Here is a 12,558-nt window from a genome sequence, read left to right as displayed (position 1 = left end):
AAACCGGAACCGGGTCTTATTTTATTAAATAATATTTATATTTTGGCACCCGGTAAAAACCGGGAAAACCGGAACCGGGTCTTATTTTATTAAATAATATTTAAGATAGAGGTGACATGTATGGTACACGCGCTATAACAAAGACAATGGGATTGAAGAAAGCAGATCGGTGAAGGTGGTGGAGAAGCACATTGATAATAGCAGTGGAGTGGATGGATAGATGTAAATCTAACCTCCAAAACCCCATCCCCATATAAAAAGACAATGGATAAAAAGAACTAAAGATAAATACAAATCTAAAGAGGCTCCTGAGGAACATTTGTATTTGTTGGGGGGAGTATAGTTGAGAATAACCCCTTGGAGTAAAATGGGTTCGTGCTATATCACTTTGTAAAAATTTCATTTGTCTGTTTCTCTTTCAAGGTGTATTTTGAGAGAGAGAGAGAGGCAAGTTTCGCCTACTTTCAAACGGGTAGCATATGTTCTTTTCTTAACCAATCAATTTTTATTTTGTGTTTTGATTTCAAAAGATAAAAATCAAATTGGTTGGACAAAACTTTTTATTGACACTTTCTTTTAAAAAAATGCACCCCCCCCTCCAAACCCCTTTTTTTTTTTTTTTTTTTTTTTTTTTTTATGGATATTATTTTATAAAAATAAATAAGAACAATTTTTTTAAAAAATAATATCCATTTAGAAGAACATGATACACATGATTCTTGCTTGCAACCATCTTTTAATCATCTATTTTTACAAATATAATAGATCTACTATTAAATTTGTGAATTCATATAGATCATATAATAATTCAATTGGTAGATTGATCCATTTTTAGTATAGAAATGATTGAAAAATGATTTAGAGAATAATTTTTATCATTTTTTAAAGAGAGCATCTAGGATTTTTTTTTTTTTCCTAAGCAAAAATACCACAATATCATTCACGCGCGAGTGGGGCAGTTGACAACCACAGCCACAGGAGACGTGTCGGTGTGGTCGACGTGGTGTCTGGATTGTATTATATGAGAAAAGGAACACCGAACACGCCAACGACACTGAAAGAAACCTCCATTAATATATATTAATTATTCACGGAGAAGCAGGTCAAAGCCTCATCCTCTTCCATCTTCAGCAATTTTTTGGCCTCCCAAATCCATCCCCTTTCATCCCACATTTTCATACTTTTCCGGCATCAATGGATCAGTTTCTTCATTCAGATTCTCACAACAAACCCACCTCCCACCCTCAGAAGCACCACCAACCGTCCAACAGTGAGCTCCTCGCCAGCGCCAAGTTGTTGGCTGAGGCAGCCCAGTCATCGATGCAACATGAAACCGACAAAGTTGACAAGGGCAGGGCGGCCGGTGCCGCTGCCGATCTCCTCGATGCTGCCTCTCACTATGGAAAGCTGGAAGAAAAGAGCTTCGGCAAATACGTAGAAAAGGCCGAGACTTATCTCCACCAGTACCACTCATCCCATTCCTCCACCACCACCACCACCCATGGTTCTGGCCACTCAGCCACCACCACCACCACACACTCATCCGCCACCACCACCGCACACTCAGCACCACACTCAGATGGTGGTAGTACTGGTGATGCCAATTCCGGAAGTGGGTACGGGGAATACTTTAAGATGGCTGAAGGTTTCTTGAAGAAATATTGATTCCAACTGCTTTTGCAATTTCTTTGCTGTATTTTCGTTTTTTTTTCTTCCTTTTCCTCTTTGTATGTTCTATCTATTCTGTAGTTGTGCTTTGTGGATTTGTAGCCTTTGGATCTTGGGTTGTAGACTTGTAGTGTGTCACAAATATGTTTAGTGTGCTACAAATATGTTCAGTGTGCTAATCTATTCGCCCAACATGTATTTCTCCCTTTTATCTCATCAGATTGCAATATTAGATTATAGATCTAGCACATACATATCTCTGAGCTGCGTCTTGACTCGGTCAAAGACAGATTTCAGGTATCATCTGGTCACAACAAACCCAAATTGACTCCTCTCCACAAAGAATTCTCCATGGCTAGTCCTCCTATCCTATAAGCTTAACAATAACAGGGTAACTGGCTGGATAAGAGCCAGAAGGCCCAGACCCGCACCGTCAGCGCGTGCAACACGACTTAGCACCCAAACGTCCGGAGGAAGATATTTTACTACTGGAACATATTTCATAATTCAAATAACACGACCAAATACCCAAACTTAAAGTGAGACCAATCAAAAATTACCAGCCACATCTCCACCGTCGTCCCAAATGGGCCGGCCACCACAAACCACCGCACCCAATGGTGGTAACAATTAGCAAGGCAAAATACCACGTCGCTGTCGCAATCGGCCCATGCCGTCTTCCTTTCAGTTGCCGCCAACTACCCACTGTGCGCGTCTCCGTCGATCTTGCAAGTGTTGTCTCCCCCCCCCCCCCCCTTTTTTTTTCGTAAAGACCTGGTCAGCCGGTAAAAGTTTGAAAGTAGGCCATGGAAGCAACACGAGAGGATCATTACGTTTCCATAATTTTCCCTTGGAAACAAGGAAATTGTCAATTTGTCATGTTGGAGAATGATGTAATCATAAAGACCCACACGAGACTTGGGATATGTTTGAAATTGCATTTAGTCATTTTAAACGTAATTCTAGACATGTCCTAAGTCTTGCATGGGTCCTTATTTAACACTAAAAAAGTTTATTTAAAGAAAAAAAATATTCGTTTAGTAAAAAAAATTAAAAGTGTTTTTAAGGGTTAAAAAACTTAAAAATGGTTAAATTGCACTTTTGGCAAAAGTTTAAGAGCTTATTTGAGATTGCGTTTATTTGACAATAAACATGATCCAGGCCATATATATATATATATAAGACAAGCAAAATTTAAGATCACTTTGGGATAATTTGTTACGGGCTTAATTGCTTAATCACAGTAAGGGTAGTTTGAGAAACCCTAATAGGCTAATACCTACCAAATCAATTCAAGAGCTGAATAATCTTGGTTTCATTTCATTAATAAATTTGGTCTCTTTAAATAGAGACTAGACAAATAAAAATAGATACTTCTAATGATAATATATTATCTTTAATGATAACATATAATCTCTAATATTTAAATTATAAATCTAATTCTATAAACATAACTTATTATTTTTAAGTATTTTAATCTTAAAATACCTCTATTACTAGACTCATAACATAATTATTCTACCAAAAATATTATACACACTCTAATTATCACACTCACAATTACAATTTTCATGGCATGACACAAAAATATTATTAAATTTTAGATGAAAAATTTTTAAATTTTGGATCAAATAACAATTTTTAATGTAATATCAAGAAATGCGTGGTTGGGAGAGACAACTTGAAAAAACATTCTCTCCATTTTAAATTTTATCTATTTCTTTTTGTTAGTGCATTTAGAAGGGTAAAATTGTCCAAATTTTTTTGGGGTTAAATTTTTGGATAAAACTACCTTTCTAAATGCACTAACGGGAGAAAATTGAGGGGATTTGAAATGGAGACGAAACGTGTCTCCTAATCCAAACTTTGTTTGTGAAGGCAATTGACTCCCGCACGACGCCGTTTCTTCAATATTGGGTCTTATAATCAGGTTCTTCCAGTCCCCGAAACGGTTATCGGGGGCGGAGAGAGAGAGAGAGATCTTCCTCCATCCACCTCTGCTCTATTCCTCATCTTTCCGACTTCCACCTCAATTCCTATATGAACCGAAGAAGGTAAGATTCTGATTCTCTTTCAGTTCGTCTTCCAAATTAAACGCCACTTTTCCGGTTTAATTCTGGATTCATTCTTTAATTCTCTTTGCCAAAATTATTATTGCGTTATTTTTTGTTTGTTTGTTTTTGTTTTTATGCATCCGATTCCTGAATTTAATCATAATTTTTCATTGTCTCTACCAAAAAATTGTCTCTGATGGGAACTTCTTGTGCATCGCTGTATGCAGTGTTAATTTCTCTGGTTTTAAGTGGCACTTGAATATGTCCCAAGTCCCAACTTTTTGTTGCATTTTGTGATGATTGGAATTTAATTTTGGACTTAGAGAATCGTAGACTAAAATCAGCTTCTAATGGGGGAATTAATTTTAATAGAATTTGTCTTCATATCTTGCGGGTCAAGTTAAGGTTTTAGTCACTCTTAGATGCAAAGAAGAAGTTGTAATGTGTATGTGCGTGCGTGTATTGCAATATCAATGAAACAAGGAGAAATTAGATATGTAAGAAACTTATTATAAAGAAAAACATAATTCTTTTCTTACAAAACAAGATACAGAAATTAGATATGTAGGCGTCCGATACATTTGTTATAGAATTCTGTATGATTTTTTTTTTTTTTGGGTTTTATAGCAGGGCTCAGAAAGAGATTATACAAATATGTCTTGTAGTTCCAGGTTGTGATTTATGTAGTGCCTAGATATCCTGAGAGAACAAAACATCAGGCACTATGTGTATAACAATCCGACTTTAATCACTCCATCTCACCGCTGTCTGTACCTTTGAAGATTTGTCTTCCTAACTCTAAGAGTCCGTTTGGTCTTAGCAATTTTGCTTGTCAAGAGTGCGTTTTTAAACACAATCGCGGGAAGTGTCCCATTTGGAGGTGCGTTCGAAAAAATGGCAGTTTGAAAACGTAGAAAGAAATCACGTTTTCAAATAGCAAGCAAGGGCAGTTTCAAAGGCTGAATAGCGATTTTACCAAACGCTTAATTGCGTTTTTAAAAATTGCATTTTGAAATCGAAATCTTTCAAACTGCATATTTTGAAACCACTAAACCAAACGGACCCTAAGAAGGGTAGCATAATAAGCCTTTATTTTTGTGTAAAGGAGATGCAGGGTGTGAACTGGTTTCTTGGGTTCCCATTACAACACAAAGTTCTGTTTCAGCTGTGGTCTGTGTTCAAATGTCAGTTTTTTGTTTTGGATTTCAGGGAGCTCATGTATCACGTTGGTGGGATACAGTACTAGGGTTTTGTTGGATGAGACCTGAAAGTTGTGCTTAGGTTTGCATTTAGATGATTAGAGCTCAAAAATATATTGGATATATGTTTCTCTACATTTCTAGGGACAATTACTGCATCGGTTTCTGTAAACTTCAACCAAACAGTTTAGCTGTTAGATGAACACTGGAGTTGTACTTGTGAAAATACCTCTGTTGGGATGCTAGACCGAGTGCTAATTTCTTGTAGGCTTACAACTGCAGGTGTTATTAGCTGCAGTTTAAATTTGTCATACTAGCCATATAATTCTAAACAGGGCAATCAGGTTGACACGATATGCTAATGACTCGTTTTCACAATCACATTTATTTAGACGGTGATTGACTTCCTAACTATGAGGCTTTGTTTGTTAAAGCTTTTTCCTTTTTCCTTTTAATTTTTCTTTTCAAAACAAAAACATAACAAATAACTTAAAACACAAGATACTCACAAAACACTGAAAATTATTTTCACCTTTATGCCACATTAAAACACTTCAAAAAAAAATAAATAAATAAATACTCGCCAAAGAACATTAACAAACGGAGCCTTCAGCTGTTATAGGTTTTATGTCAGGAACATGAGCTGTTGATAATTGACACTAAGCTGGTTGACCTTTGGTTCTTTTGCAGGAGAATGGCTAAAACTCACTGACTTTAGCAGTTACTGCTCGTCTTATAGGAGTTTTTCTTGTGTCATGATGTGGAAATTTGCTTCAAATGCCATTGCAAGCATTGGACTGAAGAAAAACTCACTAGAGTCAAGTCGAGCTTGTCCAGAGTGCTCAGATGATGAAGTGTGTTCAAATTCTAGCCGAGAGGAAGGACTGGAATGCCCAATATGCTGGGAGTCTTTCAATATTGTTGAGAATGTCCCCTATGTGTTATGGTGCGGTCACACGCTCTGCAAAAATTGTATCCTAGCGCTTCAATTGGCTGTCTTGAAATTCCCCGCTCAACAAATCACAATTCCATTCTTCATTTCCTGTCCATGGTGCCACTTGTTATCATTCCGGCTGGTTTATAAGGGAAACCTTAGCTACCCTTGCAAAAATTTCTTCCTTCTTTGGATGGTTGAGAGCTTGAATGGCGATGGATTGAAGTTCAATTCCTCCTCCTGTGGTGAAAATCAACCGACTTGGTCTCCAAGATGCAATCTTGCTCTTGGAAATCAAGCTACCAATGGTAATCTCAGAAGGGCCCCTCCTACCCGTAGCCCTGGACAACAGGGGTCTAACGTTGATAATGGTAGCAGCATTGTGGAGAGACACCAATTTTCCCTTCATAAATCTCTGGATTTCTTTATTCACTTCACATCCAAGTTCCCTTTGGTCATCATATTTCTTCTGATTGCCTTTTTTGTTGTACCTGGCTGTGCTGTCATCTTAGCCCTCTACTTACTAGTTACAGTTGTTTTTGCAATCCCTTCTTTCTTGGTATTGTATTTTGCTTACCCTACTTTGGAGAGGCTGGTGAGGGAAATAACCTCATGAGATGTAGTTGGTCCAATTTCTCTTTTCTGAATTCACCCCCATTGCCTGTTATCGAAATTGGTCACTCCACTACACTTTCTAGCAGTTTGTGTCTTTTCGAGGTCAAGAAGCTTTTAATATTTTTCCCAAAGTTTATATGTGATGCCATGGAAGCTTCAAGAACCTGAGAGGCATGGTCCTGTCATTGAATTCTTTACTTTGAGAGTGATTGTCAGTGATTTGGATGAACATATTGTACGAACTCGAGTGTGCATAAGAATATATTTTACCCAGTGCTTCTGGTGGTGATACCTGATTATTTATTTATTACAATTTCTTCTGTTAGGATCCTCTCCAGTTCATTTGAATTGGAGAATATCTAGTTAATTATAGTGGAGGGGTATTTTTGTCTTTTCACTTTTTGAGTAGACAAAAATATCTCTCAACTACAATTAACTGGATATTTTCCCGTTCAAACTGGAGATAATCCTAATTCTAATGGTTTTGGGCAGCTATTGCATGCAAATCATGAGAGTTTCAAGAATTTATTGCTAAACGGGGATAATATTTGTTTTAATAGCTGGGAAATGAGCTTAATTAGTTTCCTGAGTTCTCCTTCAAGACATAGGTCTATAAAAGGTGCCTACAACTATCCAAAGAGGTCACATAAAAAATAAAAAATAAAAAAATGGTTAAATACCAAATACCTATCCTGGGGTTTGGTAACTTTATTTTTATTTCATTGGAGTTTTATTTTTATCCCAGGACCCCCCTGGGGTTTTAATAAAGGACCAAGTTAGTCCATCCGTTAGTTGACCGTTATGACTGACACGTGGACCAATCAGATGTTGACACGTGACACATTTATTTATTTATTTTTAAATTAAAAAAAAAGGAGAAGGAAAAAAATTGGGGGTGGCTCCTAGGCCATTTGAGCCACCCCCATCCGGCCCATGGCCAAAGGGGGTGGCCGAGCCACCCCCAAATGGCCAAGGAGCCACCCCCAATTTTTTTCCTTTTCCTTTTTTTTTTTGTTTTTTTTTTAAATACATTTTTTTTAATTAAAAAATAATTAAATAGGTGCCACGTGTCAATATCTGATTGGTCCACGTATCAGTTCTAACAGTCAACGGATGGACTAACTTGGTCCTTTATCAAAACCCTAAGAGGATCCTGTGATTAAAATGAAACTCCAAGGGAATAAAAATAAAGTTACCAAACCCCATGAGGGTATTTGGTATTTAACCCATAAAAAACCCCTATCCAAAGCGGATCCAGTTAGGGGGTTCATCTGTCCAAGTGTCACAATCGATTGTCCAATTGCAGGAGAATCATGGAATAATTAATTAAAATCAATGTTATTATGGGAGTGTAGAATTTTCCATCTCTGAGTTAGATAAGAAACTGTGAAAATATTTCTTACACTTTTAAAGAGGTCCATATAGAATTACTCTTTCGAAGAACTGTAAAGATTGATATATTTGTCCATGAGAAACCAAGATAATGAGGTCACAGTCAGCTATTGCATGTAAGTCATGAGTGTCAAAGAATTTAGTCAGACGTTTTCAACATCATGGCATCATAATGGTAACAGCTCGGGATTTGCTGCAATCCGACTGCGATTGTGAGAGGCCAATGAGAATCGATTCACTTGCCCAAAAATTACAATTGCTTGTACGACTGCAGGGGCAGGGCATTGCAAGGGATTCCGGCTCATTAACATCAATCATCATAATGTATTCCAAAAATCGTGGATTAATTAATTAATAGCAGATGGGGGTGTATTAATTACTTGGAACTTTTTATTGGTGACTTCTCTTTGATATAGAATATTGGCAAATCATACAAATAGTTTCCCATGAGTTGGCGCTTTGAGTTAGACAAGAAACTGTGAAATTAATATTTACATGTTAAAGAACTTAAAATGTAAAACCAGATAAACAGATCACAGTCAGCAGCAGAAACATGTCTTAGGAACTCTCCCCGTTGTTCTAATGATGGTTGACTTTTCCTTCACCTTCAACTCTTCAACTCTTCGATTATCCTTTGCCTTCTCTCTTGCTCCAACTGCAATCTGCTCAATGTATTCCATATCCCTGCGGAATTCGTCCATGGCTTTTTTCCTTCTTCTCTCCAGTTCACTCTGCACCCAAGAAGATGTTATCATAATCAGACCCTATCCAATGTCCATTATTATTCTGAATTAGCTCATGAAAAAAAGAGAATGGAACAAAACCTCTGTCCTCTTTAGTTTGCGACTGGCTTTGTTCCTCTTCTTTTCCTCCCAGGAATTTAAGGTGGAAATTAACTTCTCATGCCTGAAATTCAAACTATCAGTGAATAAACAGTACATATTTCTTAATTGCTTGTAGCATTGGAAGCGAAAATTCTAGCTGAAAATTTTCTTTTTGAGTCCCCATATACTTTTATTTTAATGTCTATTATTTGCAATTAATATTGATAAATAAGACCTGTCTTTGATTTTAGCCAACTCAGCTTCCTCCCAAGCATCTGCTTCTGTTTCTTGCGTTGCAGATCTCATTGAGCTCTGCCGCCTGGAACCACTTGGTGGGATTCCGGTTCTTGTTGAACTCTGCCTTTGAATTTCGACTGGTTTTAATGTGGCAGGGACATCAGCTTCAGGTCTTATACTGTCGGTGCTTTTCAGGTGGTCAGCAAAAGTTGGAGTCTTTTTCATTGAAGGGACACGCCCTATGGGCTTTCCAGTCATTGCAGCAGTTGCAGGCACCTTTCTATCTTCTCTTTCAGAATATTTCATTGAAGTTTCACCTAAGACACAGAATGTCATGAATTTTTGTTCCAAAAAAAGTATATAATATAATCAGTTATCATGCTCTGCTTTCTTTACCTGGTAGTCGCTTGGATGCCCTTCCATCTTCTTCTATCAAAATTGCTTTACCCTCCTTTTTGCTCTTGATTGTAGTCAAAGGGGTTCCTGGCTCGTCCAGTGCGTTGATGGCAAATGCAGCAGCCGCCACTGTGGCTGCATACGGGTCAACCCCATTGCTTGAATCATAATCCTGACTCTTTCGTCCAGAGAACTGTCTCTGGAGCCAGTTTTTCTTCTCTGAAAAACACACACCATGCATTAACTAACATTAAGGTGTGTGGTTAATCAATTTGTTACTTCTTTCTCCCTTTCTCCATCAAGACAACAAGTTTTTTACCTTTGAAACTTTGAGTCTTTTGAGGTGGTATTCTTCGATCCGTGAGGCTGCCAGCCTCCTGTGTCTTCTCCCTTCGTGGGCCAGAATATTTGGTCCTGATATTATGTATATATTTATATATATATATATATCATCTCTCAGCTTTGATGACCACCAAATTGATTTGATTATCTCTTTTTATAAATTAAAAGTTGATTTTTACTGTCAAATCATTAAGTTGTACGACAGTCGTATAGTAGTTTACAAAATAACAAACAGTACCTTTTGCAAATAATCTTAATTACCCAAATATGAAACCACGGTTCCCGGGCCCCTTGGTTTCGTCTCAAATTAAGTATGCACAAATTTAAAAACCGTCTTTGATTACTACCCATGCAAGGTATGGTTATTACAATCCAAAATAATCATGTCTGAATAATGTAAATTTATGCAACGATGAATTCTCATCTTCACTTCCCCCATCAGCTATATATATATATATATATTCATTGTTAAGAAGGAGAATTACCTCATTTGCTTGAGCAAAGCGTCCATAGTTTGAGAGCAGATCTGTTCTGAAACCTTAGTGCTTGAGAAATATTGATTGGGTTAATCCATGGTTGGTCTGGTGTGTATTTGAAGGAGAAGGGCAGGGAGAAAAGAAAGGTCTATAAATCAAGGTTGGGTATGCTTTGCATGTTAGGCCTGGTTTTGAATCTTAATCATCTTATGAGTGAAGAAAAGTATTCTTTCTTTCCCGGATGCTTTGCTTTCAATGTGGAGAGCTTTATATAATCTCTTTTTCTTCCCTTTCGCACTTTTTTTTTTTTTTTTTTCAATTCTCAATAAATTGTCATTGTTTAGCCTTCTGGGCAATGGAGATTACACTTCTCTGATAGTAAAAGGAATAGCCTTGGCTGCCCAGGCAAAAGAGATGTGAAGAGCACGATTTTAGAATTGCAAAGGATATGTGCTTTCGTTGAGAGTCGAACTCAAGACCTCCCGCTTACTAAACGGGTGCTCTAACCAACTGAGCTACGAAAGCAACTTGGGGGATTTTGAAAACTATTTGATTTTACTCCATTTTTGTTTTAAAGCAATTATCAGTTTTAAAAAGATCGTGATTATTAATAGATGTTTCCAACAATAAAAATGGTTGGTAAGAAATGATAAATACTTACATGACACAATTTCTCCCATTTAATTAAAAAATAATGATTCAGATTTGGAATAATTTATGACATATTTGTTTGTATTCTTTGTAATTTTTTTTTTTAAGATGAATATATACAAACAATTCAAAATGCAAAACATTTATTAACAAAATCAAAACCCAAAAATTGTTTTCATTTTTATTTTACATCATAACACTTTTTTAAATTAAAAAAAAAAAAAATCTCTCAAAACACATTAATAAACATCCCATTAGGAATTTTAGGAAATCTTGATCCATTTTGAACTAATAATTTACTACCTTGCGAATTCGAGTTTTCCCTGTGCAGACTGCAGTGTAAAACTCATATTTGGTGAAGACTTCACATAATTGAAATAGAATTTTTAGGTTTCTGCCACTTATTAATTATCATTTCCTAGGTTTTGATAAAAACCAACCAGATGCTTACCTTTGTTGCTGTGTATTAAAAAAAAAAAAAAAAAAAAAAGATGGGTGCTCATATGATATCACACACTCGTAGGACTGTAGGAGATGCCTTCAATTGTTGGAGAATGCAAGAACATGGAGCAGATGAAGCAAGCTCGAGTAAAGTAAGGTGTTTTTTTTTTTTTTTTTTCTTGGTAATTAAGCAGTTTCTTCCAACACAATTAAACCCAACTGCATCATCAAAGCTTTCACATGACGGGAGCCTTACCCGTTGATTTTGAAAATTTTTTCATGTATATATTGGCTTAACCCCCGTTATCGTTTTAGCCCCTCACATGAAAAATGATGATTCCGTCCCTGATGGCTTGCCATGATTTCGTGGCATGTCAGGATAATTGTTTCAACGAAGGCTTCATATGTTCTTTTATGTAGTTGACTGTATACTATATTCATTTGACTTCGTTTGCCGCTGTAAAAGTAAACCAGGAACACAATTTTAAAGACAAACTAAGAAGTCCGCTCTCTTTTGATTCATTCATATCTACAATACTGCAACATAGTTTCATCCTTCAGACATGGTTGGATCCGGCCTTCGTCCATCCATCTCCTGTCAGGTCCAGCAACCAGCCATCCTGTCCAAATAAATTTTAGATTGTCTGGCTATCTACTCGGACAAGTGAGTCCCAAAGTGGGGTCTCTCACATGTACTACCAAATTGCACAATAAGACTGGACTCTCTCCTACTACTCGCAATTCAGACAGAAAATTAATATAGGTCCTTATCCGATAAGGCGATAAGACAGGACAATCAAATCAAGGTTGGAGTTTCACCAAGCAGCAAAGGTGGAATGCCTTGGGTACCAATAACCACAATAACGGCTCCCGACATGGCCGTGCAACTTCATAATTTCAGCTATAACAACGCTATTAAACAATTTTCCCACTTCATATCTATATCACTGCATCCTCATGCAACGATTCAAAAATATACCATCAATTCCTAATTGAGGAGAAAGCATGAAACCATTTACAGTATAAGCAACTCCCTAGCAACACAAACTAATCATCAAAGATATACTTATAGCCCAAGTTCTTTAATGACACAACCATAGATGGACACAAAATAAATTTTCCCATTTCATTTCAGAGAATCAGATCAGCCATTTTGGCAATATACAAATAAGATATCTGACCTAGTAAAGAATAAGTTGATGTCTTGACTACACAAGGAACTCAGTGTCAGAAACCTCAAGGACTTTGTGAATGCCTATTGGGCTTACACCCGGCCGGAATGCATTTCCTTCAATATACCTGTTAAAGAACATTTAATAAACAATAAAT

The 12,558-nt window shown here is 36.8% G+C and overlaps 3 protein-coding genes and 1 non-coding gene across 4 annotated transcripts; 2 read left to right on the top strand and 2 right to left on the bottom strand.

Moving 5' to 3' along the window:
* The first annotated feature begins 1,072 nt into the window (after window positions 1-1,072).
* LOC132178899 (nodulin-related protein 1-like) lies at window positions 1,073-1,907 on the top strand. Its single transcript, XM_059591475.1, has one exon. It carries the CDS (start codon window positions 1,195-1,197, stop codon window positions 1,663-1,665), a length of 471 nt encoding a protein of 156 aa, XP_059447458.1. The 5' UTR covers window positions 1,073-1,194; the 3' UTR covers window positions 1,666-1,907.
* Window positions 1,908-3,595: 1,688 nt separating this feature from the next.
* On the top strand, window positions 3,596-6,777 carry LOC132178519 (uncharacterized). Its single transcript, XM_059590952.1, has 2 exons — window positions 3,596-3,722; window positions 5,612-6,777. The coding sequence occupies exon 2, from the start codon at window positions 5,677-5,679 to the stop codon at window positions 6,469-6,471; it is 795 nt and encodes a 264-aa protein (XP_059446935.1). The 5' UTR covers window positions 3,596-3,722; window positions 5,612-5,676; the 3' UTR covers window positions 6,472-6,777.
* A 1,461-nt stretch (window positions 6,778-8,238) lies between these two features.
* On the bottom strand, window positions 8,239-10,355 carry LOC132179865 (remorin 1.4-like). Its single transcript, XM_059592657.1, has 6 exons — window positions 10,147-10,355; window positions 9,639-9,733; window positions 9,320-9,538; window positions 8,922-9,240; window positions 8,687-8,768; window positions 8,239-8,593 (listed from the first exon to the last, which is right to left on the bottom strand). Exons 1-6 carry the CDS (start codon window positions 10,170-10,172, stop codon window positions 8,402-8,404), a joined length of 933 nt encoding a protein of 310 aa, XP_059448640.1. The 5' UTR covers window positions 10,173-10,355; the 3' UTR covers window positions 8,239-8,401.
* Window positions 10,356-10,588: 233 nt separating this feature from the next.
* On the bottom strand, window positions 10,589-10,662 carry TRNAT-AGU (transfer RNA threonine (anticodon AGU)). The gene has a single exon. It is a non-coding gene; the product is annotated as a tRNA-Thr (tRNA).
* Window positions 10,663-12,558: the final 1,896 nt, after the last annotated feature.

The sequence above is a fragment of the Corylus avellana genome, chromosome ca4 (genome assembly GCF_901000735.1).
Source record: "Corylus avellana chromosome ca4, CavTom2PMs-1.0".
NCBI classification, from domain to species: domain Eukaryota; kingdom Viridiplantae; phylum Streptophyta; class Magnoliopsida; order Fagales; family Betulaceae; genus Corylus; species Corylus avellana.
This window is presented reverse-complemented; position numbering and strand designations above follow the sequence as displayed.